The 20,869-nt window shown below is 48.9% G+C and overlaps 1 protein-coding gene across 12 annotated transcripts in view; it reads right to left on the minus strand.

Annotated features, from left to right (window-relative positions):
- CACNA1D (calcium voltage-gated channel subunit alpha1 D) overlaps positions 1-20,869 on the minus strand; it is a 300,511-nt gene that overhangs the window by 26,223 nt on the left and 253,419 nt on the right. For 6 of the 12 annotated variants that reach the window (XM_072720759.1, XM_072720756.1, XM_072720755.1 and 3 more), the window contains 9 exons: positions 13,916-13,960; positions 13,387-13,515; positions 10,794-10,859; positions 9,083-9,174; positions 7,980-8,139; positions 7,288-7,415; positions 7,052-7,148; positions 4,633-4,735; positions 3,157-3,258 (listed from right to left, as the gene is read on the minus strand). In XM_072720759.1, the coding sequence (XP_072576860.1) occupies positions 3,157-3,258; positions 4,633-4,735; positions 7,052-7,148; positions 7,288-7,415; positions 7,980-8,139; positions 9,083-9,174; positions 10,794-10,859; positions 13,387-13,515; positions 13,916-13,960 (922 nt within the window). The remainder of the gene's footprint in view (positions 1-3,156; positions 3,259-4,632; positions 4,736-7,051; positions 7,149-7,287; positions 7,416-7,979; positions 8,140-9,082; positions 9,175-10,793; positions 10,860-13,386; positions 13,516-13,915; positions 13,961-20,869) is intronic. The other 6 variants (XM_072720761.1, XM_025986349.2, XM_072720757.1 and 3 more) reach the window with 1 other exon arrangement.

Below are 20,869 nucleotides of genomic sequence, written 5' to 3' on the forward strand. Positions count from 1 at the left end.
ACTAGGGCCACCCAGCTCTGGTTGCACAGACCACCTACTTCTTTAGAGCTGCCTTCCCCAGAGCATAAGTCTCTCTACTGGACTGCATGTAGGAGGTGGGCTCATAGCTGACAACCCTGGGGACCCAAGGGGGACTCTAGTGCCATAGCTGCTCCTGCAGTCCAGGATATCAAATCTTCTCTGTGGGCTCCCAGAAAAAAATCCACTGGGTCTAGAGAAGGCCCAACTCACTCCACACTGGGATGCTTCCTGTAAATGGAGGCCTAACGCTTTTCTCCCTTCAGCCCAGGTGGTGCTGGCCTGGGGCAGCCCAGGGGGCTCCTGTGGGAGGGTCTTGGCTCTCCCTGGCCCAGAACTGGGGGCAGCCAGGTGCTCAGTGCAGAGGGCTGACTGTAGTTCTGCCTGAGTGGCCACTCAGAGCAGAGGCAGGCCACCACTTGGTCTTCTCCACTAACATGCTAAGCTAATTGAGGCTGGGCTGAGAACAAGCTCTCAAGAGCAGGAAAAAGCAAAGCTAGAGAAGGCTAAAAAAGGAAGGGACAATAGGAATGGATGCAGTAAGGCTGTTTTGGCTCAGGCTCGGAGAGAAAGAGATGGGGTCAGCTTTTTGCACTCTTCAGGGCAAAAGAGTCAAAGATCTAGGTCAAGGAGTGGAGGCCCAAAGGAAGAACAGCCTCTGGAAGGATAGGGGATTCCTACAAAAAGAGGGAAGAGCCACGACATGGCAGAGACTGAAGAGTGGAGCAGAGAACATGAGCAAGATTTGAAGATGGGCAAGGGGATCACTGAGCACAGGTGATGGAGAGGACAGGCAGGCTGTGCCCAAGACCATAGGCCTCTGCTTGTGATGACCCGGGTGGATGGTGACCTCACACCATCCTGAGTTATAAGGCCTCCTGAGGCCTCTGCTCTGCTGTCATCTGGCCTGTGAAGGGCTCCTTGAGCCTGGTCCTAGGCACCAGGAGCAGCTGGCCTGTCTGGGTCTGCTTCTCTGGCCAGGGTATGGCCTTCGGGATACTGAGCCCCTTGGCCCAGGAAGCTATCCATTGCCAGCCCAGAAGGCTGACTAAATATCCCCACTTTCCAAGTGTGCCATGATGTGGGCAAAGCTGGGAACCACTGGTCTACTGGAAGGGAAAAGAAGAAACAGAGAACTGGCAAATGCAGGCAGTAAAACCCTGTCCTGCATGCACCTCATTCAGAGTGTGTTTGCAGATGCCTGAGAGTCCCTGCCTTGCTGTGAACCTCTCCAGCGCAGTAGCACTTGGGGTTCAGCCTGGAGGAGCCTGATCCGGGGGACATACTCGGTGACACAGAGCTTCTGCAGCATGCCACCTACTAAGGCCTGCCGCCTTCTCCTTGGGTTTCACTGTGCTTCCTGCTGCCATTTTGGAATAGATGAACACCTGTCATCCTAAACCCTAATCTTTTCTAAGAAATACAGAGAAAAGGCCAGGCCCAGCTTTATTAGAAGGCTAGCAGAGCTAAAAGTTGATCTGTTTTTCAAAGTAAAGGTGAGCCAAAAACTCTGGACCTTTTTTTCCTGGTCTAATTAAAAGAAAGCAAGTTTCAGAGTAATGTGACTATGCTTCCCAAGATGTTGGGGGTGAGACTGCTTTATGAAGAAGGCAGCCAGTCAGTAGAGGGGCGCTGGGGCAGGGCCTGGTGGGGAGAGGGAGGGGGGTACGGTTTACCGGGACGCGTGCAGCCGCTATTCTGAAGCATGCATCTAGATTTGAGAAACAGTGTAGGGGAATACGGCTGCCGAGAGATAACCCTGATTCCATGCCACCACCCTAAAACAGAATTGCTTCAGAATATTCTGAAAGACTGAGACTTGAAAGGAATGGAGGCTGCAGAAAAAGCTCAAGCACATTGTTACAACAATTTTAAAAAGCAATTTCTCTAAGCCATGCGAGCACTGGGTGCGCAGCTGCAAGGAAAAGAATGAAACCAAAGAGTCGTTTTAAATGTGCAGTATCAGTTCTCCCGTGGAGGGCCAGGGTGCTCCAGGTGGGAGCTCGGGGCTTCCCGTTCTTTGCTTTTCGGGATTTTGTGCGTATGTGTGTGCGTGCTTGTGTGCTTTCCCTTAATCATTTCTTTGGGGCCGTCTCCCCTGGCTTTGAACAGGTGGCCTGTGCCAGCTAGGGGTGGCCCCCTCCAGCGACAAAAGCTCACACTGCTCTGGCTTCATGCTGAGGAGCAGAGCTGGCTGCCATGCTGCTCTCGCGCGCTCTCTCTCTGTCTCCCAAGAGCCAGAGACTATCACCTTCTCAGAGGGAAAGGCCTTGGCCACCGTCCTGGCCCAGGGTCCTGGAGTCGGCTTCCAGCCCTGAGCCCGACCAATCTCGAAAGTTGCAGGAGCAGGGATGCTAGAAAAGTTTGGTTGGTTACAAAACACACCGAATGCTCACCATGTGCCCAGGGCTAGGGGCGGCTAAAATACTGGGGTGGGGGCACTGAGTGAACGGATCCTGCACCTTTAAAACGTGAAAATAAAATAGTCACAAAACCACCACCTCAACGTCTAAGTCCGGTGCACTTAAACAAAAATGGAAAAAAAAAGGCATATATATTATATATATGTGCATCATATATATATATACATCTGAAAAAGTTTAGTCTGTTATTTTATGACAAATAACAAAAGGAATAAGCATGCCTGTTAGTTCTGACTCTAAACTCCAGTTAAAGGGACACTTTCGGTAATTACAATGGTAAACTCAAGTCTTGAGATGAACATTTCAAAAATACCATCTTCTGAAAGCTATCTAATTTTTCTGAGACCTTTTCAACAATATGTTGAACGATAAATGGAAACTAATTTTAAATATTCCATTTTGGTTGAAGAAATACAAGCTCTTTGTTTTGAGACAGTAAGCTTTTTCTCCAACAGTAATTCTTCTACTGACAAGAAAACCCCTGTCCCAGCCATGTGGGTCTCAGGTCTCCTTCCCCCTGAGGCCTGTCTGGAATGGTCCTCCTGTTACCCCAAATAATTACACCAAAAGGCTGAGGAGCCTTCTTTAGCTATGGGCTCAAATGCTCTAGCGGATACGTAAAGCATTCCGCAAACCCCCTCTTGGCTTGCTGGAGATCCTTGCATTAAAACCAATGCGCTGGCAAAGAACCATTTAGGAAATAGATTGCACTGACCACCAGCTGGAGGGACAACTTGGTCAAGCAGTTTCATGCTGGTTTTCTTCCAGATTTTCTTTATCACAGCTCGGAGTTCCTCATTAGCTTGTTCCAGGTTCCCTGAATTCAAAAAGCAAGAAGAGAAAACAAGACTTGCTTCTCCTACCCAGCCCTCCTATCTGTTCCCACAAGGGCCACTTCCCTCCCAGCATGGCCTGGAGCAGAGCCCTCAGACAGGATGGGGCTCCCCCCTTTCCCGCCTAACTCTCCAGTGGGGGTCATAGGTAAATAGTGGGTAAGCCTTCCCCCAGGCAGTCACTCTATGGTGGGAACAGCCATGTTTTATTCTGGAATTCAGGCCTATGCAGGCTGACCACAGCCAAGACCCACTCCCACCCACTGCCCCCAATCAGAATGTTTTCTATTTGTCTGCTGCCTGTTCTAAACCCTGCCGCCAACCTGTGAAGATCAGATTAAATTTCTCCCAAATGAGACTCTCAATTCCTACTGCATGTCTTCATCAGCACCACAAAATCCTGGTCTTTTATTACATCGGCTGATGCCTGTCTCCTCAGCTAACCTGTCAGTACCTAAGACCATCCTGCCTTCTGCATCTCCTGGGGATGCTGGCCGGGGCCAGGTTTGTGTTGCGGTGAGGGGCACCCTGCCAGGGGACCCTGGGGGCCTGGAGAGATTGGCTTTGTGGAAAGGTACACCTAGCACCTCACCTAGCACTGTGGGGCTGCTAGTAGACAGCTGTCTGCAGATGGCAGTGGTGCCCTGCTGGTCTCCCCTTCCCTCTCATCCATAAAGTGTGGCAAGAGTTGGCTCCTTCACAGTATTTACTTTCCCACCTCCTGTCACTCCTCAGCTTGCTGCAATGTGCATCCTGTTCCACCTATCAAGTCATCACTGAGCCGACCCCAGTGGCCGGGTGCCGGGACTCGGTAGACCAGAGCTGAGTATGGCCGTGAAGACCACTCTGGTTTGACCTCAGCTGGGGAGACACTGCTGCTAACAGTCCTCAAGCACCAGCTATGCGCTCACGTGGCACAGAGGCCCTTGCAGACATCCTTTCATCTCATCCTCAGGACTTCTCCTGATGGAGGCATACCTGTTCCTTCTCAATAGAGAGAGAAGCTACGACTCAGCACCGTGAAATCCCCCTCTAAAGCTCGCACAGTAGAAAGGGACAGCTGGAGTGAACGCGTTTGTGATGGTCCCATCTCTGCCCTAATCCCTCACCTATTTCTCTTGCTATGTAGTGAGCCATAGCAGGAGTCACTGCAAGACTTTCTGGGACAAAGTGAAGCATAAGGGCAGGCAAGAAGGGATGAGGAAGGCAGGAACAGCCAGCTGGCCCAGCACTCACCGCCACCCCCTCTTCCCCAGGACTTCCCCTTCAACAAGAAAGGGCCCAGAAGGGAGAACACAAAGTGGGATAATGGCATCCCTCCCGTCTCGTACCACCTGTCCTGTCTTGGGGATGCTCACCTTCTGTCTTGATTTTAAGAGCCGTTCGAACCAAAGCAAACAGGGTTGCATTAAACATGACTGTCCCATCACTGTTGAGAGGCATGTTCATGGCAACTAGTCTCTGTAACAGAAAGAAGTTTCTCAACGGAAGGCAAATGATGGATGATGGCCATGCCCCTTTTAGGTGTTTATTCTCTGTTTATTCCTCACCTCCTACTAGTCAACACTTAGTTCAATTCAACCACTCCTTGGGGAGCACCTAGCATCTGGGGGGACTTGGAGCTGACACAGATCAAAGCTTTAGTCGTGAAACACACACGCTGGCACGCAGATGGTGTGCTTTGCTTGTTTTTAACTCCAACAATAAAGACTTGACTATTCAAGCACTCTTCTCTCCCTCCTCTTCTGGGGTCAGGCCTCCATTCAGGGCATATCCTTAAAGCCATCATGAGGATGAGACAATAAACCAAGTATGACAAGCCAGGCACAGGGCCTAGATCCTCACTATTCCCAACACAGGGAGTGTCCTTTAGGGACACTGGTGGGACCATAGTGTACTGTTTCCCACAAGCCCACGTGGTTGGTCTGGTATTTCAGAGCAGGACCCCCCCACTTCTCACTTCTCTTCTCTCTTCTGGTCCCTTGAACAGCAGCACTAGGGGCTAGGAGGGGGCTTGAGGGAGTGACACCTCTCTTGCAAATGCAGATGGCACACCTAGCTGGGATTAAGGGAGATCATGGACTCTTTCAGGGGATGCCTGGCACGTGCTCAGAGCTAAGTAAGTGGTACCTGTAATGGTCAATGGTTCCATATGTCTTATTTTGGGCTGGCAAGGTGTCCTAAGAGATTTTTTAAAACACTTTTTCTCTTCCCTATTAAGGGACTGGAATCTTGTGTTCGCATGACTCATCCCACCTATGTTTCTAGTCCTATGACCAATCACGCCTGTCTCCAGACAGGCAGCCAAGATAGCCTGCGTGTCCATTTGCTTTTCCTGGCAATTTCCTGAATCAGCAAAAGAGACCATACTGTGCCTCAAGGATACTTGGATCTTTTATATAAAAGGGTCTGGAAACGTAAACACAAAACGACAGCCATGAGCTGGAACCAATCTTGTTCTTGGAAAGCAGAAAAGAGGTTGGTACTGGAAAATTTCTGGAAAAAGGCAATTTCTGTGGCTAATCCTCTGTACCTTCATCCAGAGTCCAAGCTACAAAGATGTAAAGACATGGGCAAAGACCTAGGTCCTTGGGGTTTTCTGGACTTTTAGGGCAGAGAACAATGAGTTCATCTCTGAAGATTTCTTTGAAAGCCTGAAATACATTTCAGACTCTACTCTGGTTACCTTGGGTTCTGTCTAGAGTTGGCCCAGCACCACTGGAGTGGTAAAATCCCTGAACCAAGAGTCACCTCGGGCCTCTGGGGAGAGGCGACCAGCTGCTGTGGGGACTGGCTGGATTTCTAGGGGTTGCTGTGGGGACTGGCTGGATTTCTAGGATTTCTAGTTGTAGTAAGCAAATCTTGCCTGTCTCCTTCAGAAAGGGGAATTCTCCTTTGTTGCTTTGCTGACTCAAGGTGGTTCTCTGGGAGCTCCATGGAAGGAGAACAAATCTCAGCGGGAGCTCACAGACAGCATAGCCTGATGTGAAAACTACAGAAGTGGGCTATAGGGGTGGGATGGGAGATCTGAACCCAACCCTGAGAGGCCACTGCTGATGCCTGGCTCACAGAGACAGGCACTCTGGCAGCAGAGGGGTGTGCAACCATGTCCACTGTTACTCAAGCTAGGACATAGCCAGGGCCCTACATATTCTCCATTCTACTTCCAAAGCAGACCTTTTAGCTGTGCCCTCCTATGTCCCTACCTCCACCGCCCTCACTCTGGCTCCCATTACTTTACACTAAGACTCCAATAGCACTCTGGGTGGTCTCCATTTTACTCTCCCATTGCAAAGGTGGAACTTCCCTCCATGAAACTCTTCTCATGCTTCTTTTGTAGGATTCAGCATGGCAAAGGCAGCTCCTTGGAGCTGCACTCAGCTTGCATCTAGAGTCCTCTGCCACTTTCTTTTATGTTCCAGCCACACCAGTGACTCCCCATTTGGCACCATGATAGCCATCCCCTTACCTCTGCATCTGAGTTCTCTGTGTTCCCTTTCTAGAGTGCCCTCTTGCTTCTGTCTTTCTGGACCTGATGTAAATGGCCACCTGCCCAGTGACAAATTACATAATTCCCTTCCTATTCTTATTCTTGGCTGATAGGGTGTCCTAAGAGTTACAAATCTGATAGTTCCTCAGGACAGGAACCACGTATTATTCATCTCGGCATCCCCAGCGCACCTGATGGAAGACTCAGCAGAATGTCAATGAGTGTTTGTTGAATGAAGCAGGGAGTCCCTGCAGGGAGGCCATAAGACATACAAACAGGATGCTTACCTTACAGGCTACTCTGTGTGGGCATAATTTCCCAAACCCCAGGGGAGGCTGGATGCGTCGGAGCAGAGTGACCACATCAAGGTGCTTGATCCTTCCTCTGGAAACAAAGTATAGCATGAGGTACAGGGAAGTGCTGGCTGGCCTATCCTTTCAGTCCATCCCACACTTCCACAAAAATCACAGTCAACACTCCAGAAATGGCCCACACAAGTCACATGGAAGCCTTTTCAACTTACTTTGCCTCAGGGTCATATTCTGACCATATTCTTTTGAATTCATCTAAATGGTGAGGCCCTAGAATGGACCAGTCCCGAGTCAGATAATCAAAGTTGTCCATGATGACAGCCACAAACAGGTTGATGATCTGAAAATGCAAATCAGAGCAAAGCTGCTTCATCTATAGTGGAAAGGATGGGGTTAGACTCTACTAAGGGCCTCCTGATTATAAGGGTCAAGAAACATTTGGAACCCATTTCTCTGAGAAAGGCTGTAAAAACTTTCTTTCTGGAGAACATTTAATAAAAAGATACACTTCCAGCTTTCCAAAATGGCCTTGGTATAGTCCCAGGGAAAGGCAGGAGGGCACACTACAGTTTTATAGTTTTGTTGCCACCAAATACCTCACGCTATTAAGTCACAGCTATGTGCAGTGGCTTTGGAAACTGCTATAAAGACACCAGCAGCCTTAAGAAGCTGGGGTGGTGACTGTCCCAAGCCTGTTAGTGAGCCTCAAAGCTCTGCTCACAATGAAGGTGCCAGTAACACACAACACTGTTGAAGCAAGACCTCCGATGGCCAAATGAAGTTGAGAGTGCTCATCAACATACAACACCCCACAGCAATTCGATGGGGGCAGCATCCAAGGTCTGAGTCCCCAATGCCACACAGCATCTGTCGGTTGAGAAAGGGAGCTATCGTGATCACCTACCAGAAATGCACAGAGCATGTAAAAACTGATGAAATAAACAATGGCAAAGTTGCTCCCACATGTGTACTCCTCCCCAGGGTTATAGTCTGACTCAGGGTCACAAAGCTTCCCCGGGAGACAGGCCAGCATGATCTCCTGCCAGGCTTCACCCGTCGCACACCTTGTTCGGATTAAGAAGAGAAAGGGCTTTAGTAGAGGAAGGAGAGATTTGAAGGTTAGACCTTCACGATATTTTGAAGAATTTTTTTTTTAAACAAAACTTTTAATTAGAGCAAAACATAAGTGATTTGGGGAAAAGCCAGGTGAAATTAGTGAAAACTCCTAAATTGAAATTCCTACTTATTTTCAAATGCAACTTCTCGGAGTAAGTAGAGGCACTCTGATACAGCTCCTTTTGATTTAAGATAATCATTTGATATAAGCACATTAATTCTTTCTGTAAAAATGGATGTTTTTATGTCTTCTTCAAATGCTCATGCTACAATCTTAAAATAATTATTGTTTTTAATGACCTAATACCTGACAGCCTGATTAGATCCCCATTCAACTCTGTTGAAAGCAAAGAACTGAAAACTACCAAACAGCAAATAACTTGCTATTCAATCACGAGAGTCATTAGAAATTACCTGTATAATTTCTAGAAAGTTATCTCACGTCAAGATACCTTGTTTACAAAGTTCATTAACTGGGGTTAAAAACAATCCTTTAAAATCTGAAACCGTGCATCTTGGATATTCTCAGTTGGCTGTGCAAAGGCCTTTCTGTTCTTGCTAAATTTCCACACTCCTGGTTGTGGAGTATGGAAAGTGCATGCTCCCATGCATAAGCGTGTATCCTACCATTTTCCTGGTGGCCTTGGCAGACCTACTAGCTTCCAAAGGGCTAACCCTGAAGCTGGCCACAGCCTGAATGACCACAGTAGTTTCCACAATCCAGCGAAACTCCTCTGTGACTAAAATAATGTCTCTGTTCAAGAATACAAAACAAATACAATAAGCCACCGTGATCAATCAGGAGAGGCTACACTGCTGTAACAGAGCACGTGTCCTGTGTCACTCTGGAACCCAGAGCCAGAGAGAGATGCCCTCGTGGTACTCAGTCACCTGAAGAGTAGCAGCACCGCCTGAGGAAAGGTCTGGAAATTGTTGTTCCTGTTGATCTGGTTGTTATCTCTCATAGCAACCTTTCCAAACATCTAGGTGGAGAAATTATTAGGGAAATAAAGATTTTGTCAAGAAATAAAAAATAAAAATGCCCTCTCCCCCCAAAAAAACTATCCATGAAACATATTCCACATGTGAATTTAGAACTAACAAAAGCTCGATCAACACCCAGTAGGGCTTTCTCGTAGTGCTTGGCACTTCATTCACTTAACATGTGCCACTGGGAGCACAGTGCTGAGGTCAAGCATGCCCTCACCTCAGGGAATTCCTACTAGGCAATCAGCCAGACAGCCCCTCCTGGTGAGACCTGGCATGATCCAGCTGGACAGGGAGGCACATAAAGTATCTGCAGTCAGGGGCTGGGGGCAGGAAAGGTCCTCTGGAGGAGTGACACTTAAGGCTCAGAACTGAAGGCAAAATGGAAGCTAGTCAGGTGACAAGGAGGGTGAAGTGTTCGGGCAGAGGAAGCACTGCCTGCAAAGGAGCAGAGCTGACATGGCCCAGGAGCTCCAGGAAATGAAAAGAACATGATTGTGCACAGACAACACATCAGGCTGTAGAAAAGCGTGGGGGCCAGTGAGTCACAGAAAGGAGAGTGGCCTCTCCTGTAAGGGCAAGGGGAATTTAGCTGTGGGACTTGAAGAAGAAGAGTAGACCATTTTAGAAGAGCCTGGCAAAGCCTCCTGAGTGAACCGGTCATGGGGTGTGCAGGGCAGCTTGCAGTTCCCCAAGACAGCTCTTGTTTTGTAGAACATCAGGCATACAAGATCATTTGGGGGCACACAGCAGCCCATCCTGAACTACAGGGGGTCAAGTACGTCAACTCCTTGTTCCTAACTCCCAAATACATCCCCAGTGAAATGCAAATGTTTCTATGCCTTCAGATAAGTAAGCACAGCCACCTCTCTGCCTCTGGAATCACCCCATCACCCTACTCTTTGACACTCACAAGCCCCCTTATCTGAAGGACAGCATCCCAAACAGCAGAGCATGTAGCAGAGAGACCCCCCCCCCCCCCCAGGAGGGTCCAGCAGGCTGCTGTCTCCCTCTCCTCCCGGAAGCTGTGCCTCCCCTGTGAGGGCTCAGCAGTGAATGAAGCCAAATCCCTTTTCACACCCCTGAAGAAGTGGGGAAGAAACGCTTCAGCCACGGTCACTGACAACCTGGCTTCGTGGTTCTTTGTTAAAGGGCAGCTACAAATCCCTGTAATGGTCCCAGTTCAGCCCTTGCCGTAGCATCTGGGAGCAGGTGATTTCAAGCAAGGATCTCAGCTGGTTATGATAAAACATAACTTTCCAGACTGTCAACAGATTTCTGTAGCATTAAATATCTTCTTAGTGGCATTGGTACAGAAACTGGAACAATTACGGCTATTCTTGGTGTGGCATTTCCTGTTGCTGAAACCAACTGTGGGTTTTCTTAGTTGAGTTTTCCAAGACTCAGATTAGGGGTGAGGAGCACCAATAAACCCAGCCCTCCATGGCATGTCCCAACCTCTCCTGGCTCTTCTGAGCCTGGCTGTCCCTGGCACGGGTGCCTTCCTGGAAAATCAGGACCCTGTCTTTCCATTCCACCTGGTCAAGGTACATCTTGCCACAGATCTGGTGCTACCCAGCAAAGGGGACACAGGGAGAAAGTGGCTGGTGCTTACCTGCATGCCGATAACCGCGTAGATGAAGAACAGCATGGCTATGAGGAGGGCGACATAGGGCAGAGCCTGGAAGAGAGGAAGCACTTGGCTCAGTGCCCAGCCTCTCCCCCTTCCCCCCCACTGTGACTGCTCAGGTGCAGAATGAAGACCCAACATAGGTTCACATGCTTCTCTTGTTTGGGCTATACTGAAAGGATGTCGATAGTGAAGGAGGACTTTTTAAACCCAAGCCCATGACAGGAACTTCAGTCCTGAGTATAAGATCCACACATGCACCTTGTGTTACAAAGCTATGGGCAGGATATGCTTCCCACCATCATTAACAGTGGCCCCTGACCCTAAATAGTGTCAAGGCAGACATATTACCCTCACAATAATGTTTACATGTGTCACTGGACTACTTTGTGAAATTATCATAATTGATCAAACCATTCCAGAACACTGGATATTTAGATTGCTTCCACTTTCTTTTGTGGGGATGTTTGGGGTAGGGGTGAGGGGCTATTGTAGATCACATTGCAAAGGAACATCTTTGTGAAAAACCACCCATGTCTGCTTAAGGTGAAGTCTTAGGAGTCAAATTACTGGGGCCAAGGGAAAGAATCACTTTCTGGCTGCCGCTGTAGAAAGCAAGACACCTTTCTTAAAATGCACACTTTCTGAAAAAATGAGAGTTGAGGGTTGGGTCAGGGAAAAGAAAAGGAGCTAGCCCCAGCTGGTCACCAAACCTGGGCTCTCCTTAAGAACATTAAATACAGGTGTATGTGTGGGGTCAGACCCCTGGGTCCTCTCATCCTTGTTCCTCAACTACCTTCCTAGGACACATGTTGTATGACCAAAGATGTCCACACGCATGGCATACCTCTAGGTAGTGGCCGGATTGTTGAACTTCATGCCAAGCACATATGATTAAAGCGTCTACTTTCTCTTTTATCCACAAAAGGTCATCAGAAAGTCAGTGGCTACAAACCTTTCTGCTGTGTTCCAACTCTGGATCTGTGACTGCTTGCCCAGCCTGGAGCAACAGCACCATCCTGACAGCTGACCGCGGGATCAGAGCCCAACAGAGGGAGTCCCAGGCTTTCCTCGCCATAAACATACCTATAATGCATTTTCTTCCTAGATTACTGAATCTTTAAGAATTCTGTTGGCACTGTTTCTCAGTTTTTGTGAACTACCACTCTATGCAATGAATTTCTTTACACTGACCAAACTTTTAAAAAGAAAAGGTTTAATTTCTTTAAAAGTAAGTATGAAGAGGTGCCTGGATGGCTCAGTAGGTTAAGCATTGGCTTTTGGCTCAGGTCATGATCCCAGAATCCTGGGGTCAAGCCCCATGTCAGGCTCCCTGCTCAGTGGGGAGTCTCTTCTCCTCTCCCTCTATTTCTGCCTCTCCCCCTGCTTGTGCTCTCTGTCAAATAAATAAAATATTTTAAAAAATGACATTAGTGCACAAGTCTATTCTATCTTTGTAGCAGTTCATTCACAAACTTTGGTACTTTATAACAAGTGTCTGGGATTTGATCCTTTACTGAGACCAAGGCTCACATGAGGTCCCACTTGCCCTCCCCCAGGGCTGCATTCCCAGTTCTTCCCCCTACCTCAGGTCCCCTGCCAGGAGCTGTGATATCCTTTCTTTGAGTTTTTGGATCTATGCCCTTCCCCAGTGCCATCCCTTTCCTTTATGTGTTAAAATCCTACCCGCTGCAGAAGAACGTTCCTCGGGATGTTAACACCAGTTACCTCAGAGGTGGTGGGCTTGGCTTGAACTTTTTCTTTATATGTCTCTTATTAGATTCATTTGCCAATGTGTTTATTTCAAGTTAAAAATAGAGAAACAAAGATTCATGATTCACTTTCTAATGTTTATATATAGCTACAAATCTCCTACGTAGGTGAATGTTTTAAATGAGAATCTGTACCCGATCCCTGGTTAATTCAGTCTAGAAGACTAGACTCTCTGGGGTGGACTGCTAGAAGGTACAGGAGAAGTCAGGTCAGTCCTGATTCGGGAACAGGAATCTCTGCAGCAGCCTGCAGAGTCACAGATGACAAGTGAGGCCTGGCTTATGCCCAAATGTCCTCAATACTGTGATCCTTCCCGGCACTGGGTAACGCAGAGATTGGTGACGGAGTGCTGGCTCAGGTAGGAAGGGTCTCTGGTTTGTACGCAGACTGGCCAACAGTTAGGGCCGTGGCAGTCTTAGGAGGAGGAGCTGTCCTGGCAAGAGGCTGTTTGGTTTACGGGGGATCTGCTGGGACCTGCCCTCTCTTGGATGTCACCATCCATCACTGGCCATTCCGGGGAGGACTGCATCCTCCCCAGAGGGGCTTGGAGGCTCATTATCTCTATCAGTCTTAGAAGCTGATACAGCTGTGGGTCCTTACTGCCTTGTCTCCTTTAAGCAAATAATCCTGTTTGATTCACCAAGTACGGCTGGGTCAGGTGTCTCTGGTGTTCCACATCCTCTATTGACCTAATGGGTCACAGTGGCCATGCAGAAGGGAGTCCGGATCCTCCACAACAGAGGACACTCACTGGCTCACATGTGATCTTCAAGAGCAACAGAGAAGCCCCCGGCCTGGCTCTTACCTGAAAGGACTTTATAAAAGTCCACAGCAACGTCCGGATGCCTTCCCCCCTGCTGAGAAGTTTCACCAACCGCATCACTCGGAAAAGACGGAAAAAGGTGATGGAGATTCTATTGCTCTCTTCAGAGTTCTGAAGGGTTATCATGGAGAGGTCAAACCCAATGCAAAGTAGAACATGCAACACTTTCAGAAAAACAGCAACAGATGCAAACAAAGGTGACAGAGGTAAGAATTGAAGATGTGTTTCTAGGGCCTTTTCACCTTGAAAAGCATGATATGAAAGGAAGAGTTCCATGCTAACAACACAGGGCTTGGGGAACTGCGTCCACACAGCACATGCATGTCCAAGTGGTCGAGTGTGTTAAGAGGAAAACGCCGGGCTGGTCAGGAAGACTGGACACTGATGATGAATGCAAACCACTGCAGACACCGTTTTGGAAGGACAATCATGGAGAATACAGAAACACTAGTGGGAGACTCAGCATGGTCAAGGAAAGACCCAGCCCCGGGGGACTCGTCACTGATCTTACCCCGGGTGTGGCAGTTGGGACAGGGACATTTTCACTTTCAGTTGGCTTTAAGAAATCAAAGATTGAAAATGTGTTAATGAATGGAAGGGAAGCAGTGGTTCAGAAGGATGGGCCCCTCCCCACTTTTTTTTTTTTTTTTTTTTTTACAAACTTGTGGTTGGTGTCTTAGGACAACACGGTTGCTCCCTCCCTGAGACAATGCCAGGGGCTCTGCCTAGACCTGGACTAGAGGGTGGGAAGCCTTTGACATGGGGTCAGATGCACTACTTCCTAATTCACATCCCAGAGCATGATGCTCTGCAGCTGGCAGGCATCCAGTAAACGAGAATGTTGCAAGACCTCAGTTGTCCCCAAAGACATGCAGGGTGGGCCTCTGCTTCTCATGAGCAGGCTAGTTCTCTTTGGTGTGGCAGGACTGTGGGTCCGGGTAACTAATTGCTCTGCAGCAGGCCACTCCTAACCCTGGGGAACAGGAGTCGTCTACCAAACAGGCCAAACAGAGTGGCACCTGCCCGCACCCCACATACTCCTGAGCCACAGGCCTGGGCATGGAGGTGGGTAAACCAAGTCAGCATGAGTGGGAGAGGGACCAGTTTCCCCACTAGCCTTCAATGCCAGCCTACAACTCAGACGGCTGTCAGAGAAGACAGTGCTCAGCCCTATGGGGCTCCTGGGAAGCAGCAGCTTAGGACTGGCTTGCCCTGAGTTTCTGCACTTCCACCTCATCCGAGGTCTGGCTGGGCACCTACAGCTTGGGCCCTAGGGAGCTGAACCAGTGTTCATTACCCTGTGGGCACCAGCCTCCCCTTCAGGCAGGGTCCTTGCTTCACTCAGTGCCTAGCATGGAATCTGGCACTTATTAGATGTTCAGCGTTTAAAAGAATGCAAAGAAGTTGTAAGCAAGCTCTAACAAACAGGAGGCATCTTTAAATTAAATATTAAGGGCTGAACAAGAGACAAGGAATGACAGCCTCTCTGTTCCCTTTAGGAGGGTCCCCTCCACTGAAGCAGCTGGTCTACCTGGTAACCAACAAAGGAATGAGCCTTCTCTGGTTGGGGGCCTAGGACTGCTGAGTGTTTCCCAGGGTTTCTAGGGAGCCTACTACATGGCGTTTCTGTACAGTTAAGGGAGGTATGCACACACATAGATGCGCACACTAATCTGAGGGGTTCTCCTCCCTGGGGATATAGGGGAAGTAAAGGGCTCCATTCTGAACTCTCATTAACAGCTGCCTCCTGAGACCTAACATAAAATTCATGGAAAATAAGAAATGGGGCACATCCTATCACAAGTGAAATTCAGCAATGTGATGACAAACCCAGGACTAACAGGTTCTGATAGGGTTACAAAGGGGTCCCTGATTCACCCAGGATGCTGAGAAGGCGAACCTTCTAATAGCATGGTCCAAGCCCTGTCACTGTCTTTATCTTCCTCTTCTCTTCTCTCGCCTCAAGACAAAGAGCATCTCCTTAAAGGGATGGATGATGATTTTAACCCATGACTCTAACAAACGGAGGAATTACTTTTCCAAAGTTTTGTTTTCCAATCTCCCTAAGGCTGTGTACATGAGGCTTTTGGGTATCCCCCACGCAGCTGGAGTGTAAGGGTGTGTGAGCATGTGGGGGTGTGTGCATGCATGCCTCCACTTGCCTATGCTCAAGGGGACTGGGGTGTGTGTGTAGGACAGAGCACTGTATGGTTGTACTTTTGAAATGTCCATAACTTGTGTGTTAGACCTGCAAGCATAAGAGGGTTGTTGGTCAGGGAAGATATTCTCTGGCTACAATCTGGCCCCAGCCCCTTCTGCTTGTCCTCCCCATCCCATTTCAAGTCTGATGGACTTCTCAGCAGCCCCTCCCTCACGATGTGGGAAAGTCAGCAGCCAAACTGACATTTCAAGTACACAACTCTTTTCCAACTGATACCCTTGAAGTATGACAAATTTTGAACTATGAACTTGAAACCCTGAATATTCTTTAAAAAAAAAAAAAAACGAAGAGGAAAACAAGGCAGCATTTGTGGAAGGACATGTTGGCACAACATGCAGAAAGGAAGGAAAGAACAAACAGCAAACCAAGCTACGTGCACCCCCAGTGCAGCCTGTGACACCTTCTTCCCTCAGTGCCATGCTGGGCAGGGAGCACTTCTACAGGGGAGGATGCTGCTGGCAGCACTGGGGGATGGTGCAAGTTGCCAAAATATCTTACAGATCAGAAGGACCCTGAAGATGGCTTTGCTCAAACTAAAATTGCCTGCCAGATGCAAAGGGCAGGCTAGCTCTCACCCTGGGCTGCCCATTCCAACTTCCTGGGGATCTTTTGCAGAATCTGATGCCCAGGTCCTACCCTAAGGATTCTTATCTAATAGGGCTGGGTGGTGCCAGAGCTTTAGGAGTTTTAAAAAGTTCCTAGGTGATTCTAAGGTGCTGCTCAAATGGGGAACTGCAAGTCCTAAGCCAGGGAAACCCTGGGCACATCTTCAGGTGATCACTCACACCAGCAAATTCCTTTTAGGTCTGGATTTGCCACACAGAGGGAGGGCCCCTAGAAAAGCCCACTTAGGCTGTTACAGCTGAGCAGTGGGTTCTTTTGGAGTTGATGAGGGCTCAGTACCTAGACAATACAAACAGGCTAACCATATCCCCATCTTGCCCACAGCACATGGAGGAGGCCTGGAAACACAGAAGGCTTTGGAGGGTACGGTTGGAATGTGGGTGAGCTGATGCCCTACATGATCCTGGGATCAACTATAGGATGCCCTACAAGGTGGAGACTGGGAGAGGGTTCACTTCCTGGGTACTTTTCCAAAGACAGCCAACAGGGCTCTATGGTCAGTCCTCAGTAGAGGGGATTCCAGTGCTTGGGCTAGAGGCCCACTGTCTTCAGCTGGGCACCCCATGAGGAGATGTCCCTCAGCCCCAGGAAGCCAAACTATATGCCAGGGTCCAGAAGGCTCCCTAGATCCCTGGGTCTCTCCTGATGTCCCCTCCAGCCCCTTCACACAGGGCTCCCAGGCAGGCCTCGAGATGCAAGCCTGGGGCCAGCCCTCAGTAACTACAGGAGCCAGACAAGCGCTGAGCTTCCCAAGTGCAATCAAAGAGACCAGTCTGCACCTGCTGTATTAATTCCCATCTCTTCTTGGAAAGGCTGAAATAATGTCATTTTCCACTTCAGATAGGAAGCAAACCAGCATCCCAGAACCAGTTAACTCAAGGTGTCCTGACGAACCTTTTTTTTTTTTTTTTGTGCAGGGGCTGAGGGGAGCCTCCTTTTGGCTACTGCTGACCTGGCACGTAACACTTCTGGGAGGTAAGGCTTCTGTATACGGGAATGCTGAGCCTGTGTCCAGAAAATCAGTGACCTGGTCCCTGGGAAAGGGCTGGCATCTGGAATGGAGGGCTGAACAACTAGAAGCTGAGCACAGTTGTTGGTTACTTGGTCCACACTGGGTACCTGACAGGTCAGGGAAAATTCTTGGGTCCCCGAGAGTGAGCTCCTTACTAACTTTTCACATGCTCTTCAGTTAAGAACAAGGCAGTCATGGCTTCTGCATAAGTATTTTGCCTTCCCAGCAATAATGATAGTGGGAAAGGACTCAGTGCTGGCAACAGCCACTGCCCAGGTTAGAGAGAGTGGGGTGCTGGGTCATTTTACCATTTGAGACACCAATAGGCATCCGAGGGTGAGCAAAGGCGAGCCTGCCAATCATCATCTGACATTTTAGCAGCTTGACGATGTTATGACCAGATGTGATAAACACAAATCTGTGAGAGTCACCAAACCATGATCAGAGGGGGTGGGTGGGAGGATTTGTAGGGTGGGGGCAGCAGGAGAGGGTTGGGCAGGGCATCAAGCAGGAGAACAGAAAGGGCCATCCAAAATGTTTTTTTACAAACAGTACAAACGCAAGCTAGATTTCTCACTTGCAGGCCAGATCAATCATTCTTGAAGACTGTTGGCAAGCCACACAGCCAAGTGTGACTGACCAAGATGGCCAAGATGGCCCTGGCCCAGACTCCAGGTGGAGACTGGGATCCAGTGGATGGGAAACAATTTAGATGACCATGACCCATAAATAGCACACCCTGTGAAACTCAGTGAAAACCAAAGGTGGGGAAGCCACAAACAAGTATACAGTCTTTAAAGTGCTTTTGCTTTAACAACGACATCACCGTATATATGTTTATATATACTTGCCGCTACAATTTTCTAAAAATAAAACCAACATGAAAATCAATTAGGCAACAGAAAAGAAAGATCAACAGAGGTTGGGGGAGAGAGCACAGCAAGTTAAATATTGCAAAAAATGATGACTTATCACAGCTAAAAACAGCCAACATGGACAAAGGGTGTTCAAGCTGAGCTGACCCAGGAGCTTGGGGAATAAGGCCAGCAAGGGAGAAGATGTGCGTTGCTCCTCTAGGGAACTTGGCATGTGTGGGAGAGAGGGCTGGAGGAGCTAACAGCCCCACCATTAACAGTTATACCATCAGAGGTGAAGGACATCCAGTCTCTTTCATCTTTACGCCACGGCCTGTGAACTATATGTGCCCAGGACACATGTGTTGAGAGACTGAATAAATGAGAAGGTGGCTTTGAACATTCACCCCGCACCGCGGCCCAGCCCAGAACTGCTGAAACCCCTCAAGGGGTTGTACCCGCCCCGGGGCGGACAGCTGGCTTTGCCACCAGCCAAGGGAGCCTTTGTCTCAGGCTTTATCTAACCAGGGGAAAAGTCACTGACTAGAAAATGGTACGAGAACGGTCACTAGTATGATTTTGAAAATCTGACTGGATGTCAGAAATGGGCCTGATGAAAGCCTGTTTTGTGCAGAAGCCTCAAAGTCAAATGGTAACTAGAAAGTTCAGTGTGGGTTTTTGTACCTCTGCAGCTTTCCTGACGGATGAAACATGAAGCAGGGTATGTCTGAGGCACTGATGAGCAAGGCTGGGCCGGAGGGGACGGGCACAGTGTGCTTCTGCCCCCAGCATATGGAGGGGCAGCCGGGAAGCTGGGCACGTGCTGTCAACTGAGGGCACCAGTGCCACACCCTGCCAGCCAGAGGTGGGGATGAGGCATTGGAGAGCTGGCTTGTCGGCTCAGTGAACAAACCCTGGCCACATCCTGGTACCCAGAAACCAAGCATCTACGCCCACTGCCTGCATATCACTCTCAGCACGAAGCACTCCAGGGAAACCTGCTGAAACTTCACTTTCTTCTATTTTCATTTCCAATGTAGACCATCCCTGACTTCCATCAGGGTCTGTTCCAGAACTTTCAGGTAAGCAGACTTTGACAAAGGTTGTAAGTGCTTTACACTGGGCGATGGCTAAGCAGGCAGATGTCTGGTCATAAACTCAGGAGAGCGCCCATGGCAGCCCTGTAGGGTCCTACTGTTTTGCCATTAGCATCAGATTATTTTATAGCCAAGCATAATTTACACATTATGAATGACAATTTTATAGCTGAGTTATGGAATATTTCCCATAAAGTAGAATTTACATAAATCTGGGCTCATAAAGGTTGGGGGAGGTATCTTCCTGGGTCTAGGAAAATAGCACTTTAGTACCTTGTCATGGCATGGATTTGGGTGGACACTATCTTACAATCCATTCCACTTATTAATCCATGGAAAATCTATAGTTGGATAATAGCCTTATGTCTCCCTAATACTTTTAAGTTTTTGTAGCAAGTATTTTCACAAATATCTGTATCATTTTATCATCCTGACATACTTATAAGGCAGGGAGGGCAGATATCATTCACCCCAGGTGATCCGTGGTGGGGAAGTGAGGCCCCGGATCCAATAAGTCACTTCTGAACCAGGACCAGAACTCTCAGGTCTTAGGAGTGCCGGGCCAGTGGCTGTCCCACTGTTCTGTGCTCCAGGCTTAGATTGGACCCAAAGCAGTGGCATAAAGAGGGATCACAGCATCCTTATTTGATACAGGCTGTCTGGACACCAGGATGGGCCACATAATCCTGCAGATGTCAGCCAGGCAGAGCAAGGAGGCCCCTTCCCCAGCTGGGGGTGGGGGAGGAGGGGGGCTGGCCACATGGAGCAGAAAGCCAACACCACACAGCAGTCCCACCCCATGCTCCATTCATCCCCGCAGCGGGCTCTACACAACCGGGGCACACACGGGACATCCACTAAGACTTGCTGACAAACTGGGAACAGACCAGGTAAGCAGGGCCATTTCTGCCTCCCTCTGGCCCTTCCTGGTTTAGGCATGGGTTAGGTCCAAGAACTGTGGGCAGGAGGCAGTGCTCCCTTTTCTGGAGCCTCTTAATTTTGAAGGAAGGTTCTCATGATGCTTCTGGAAGGGTGGGGGTGGGGGGTCACTCCACCTACCACGCTGCTACTGCACTTGTTTCCTTATTAAAGGGTTCAATCGAGTGCAACAGAGGAGAATGGACACACTCTCCTCATATGTCCTAAGCCCTCATTCTCCTGGTCCATGAGGTCACCATTGTTTTGGGTGCCAAGACGGTGGGTATTCCCCAGTGTCACCGGTCAGACTGGGCAGGTGCACAAGATACAGGTGAGGACAGCAGCAGCTGCCACGTGTTCATGGCGTGGCTGTGAAGTTTCCCCCCTTTGCCTTCACAGAACCATCGTGAGTGCCAGGGCACTTGCTATGAACCCCATTTTGCAGCTGGAAAAACTGAGGCACAGAGCAGTCAGGTGCCCGGCCAATGTCACATAGCCAGTGAGTGATTATGTTCACATACTCACATAAATTAACTCCCGGCCCTTCACGTGTTCCCAAGAACTTCTTTTTCAAATCATGTTTAGTTCCAAAACGGCCATTCTACATTCACTTCTTTGCTCTCTTTTAGGGGAAGGGGGTGAGGCAGGGGGAGGGGAGGCTACAAAACGCTCTTCGTCTTTCACACCAAATGTATACCCGAATTTCTTAAGTGTAGAGAGAGACCCATGGGTAAGGTTT

Source organism: Vulpes vulpes, chromosome 9 (assembly GCF_048418805.1).
Source record: "Vulpes vulpes isolate BD-2025 chromosome 9, VulVul3, whole genome shotgun sequence".
Classification (NCBI taxonomy): Eukaryota; Metazoa; Chordata; class Mammalia; order Carnivora; family Canidae; genus Vulpes; species Vulpes vulpes.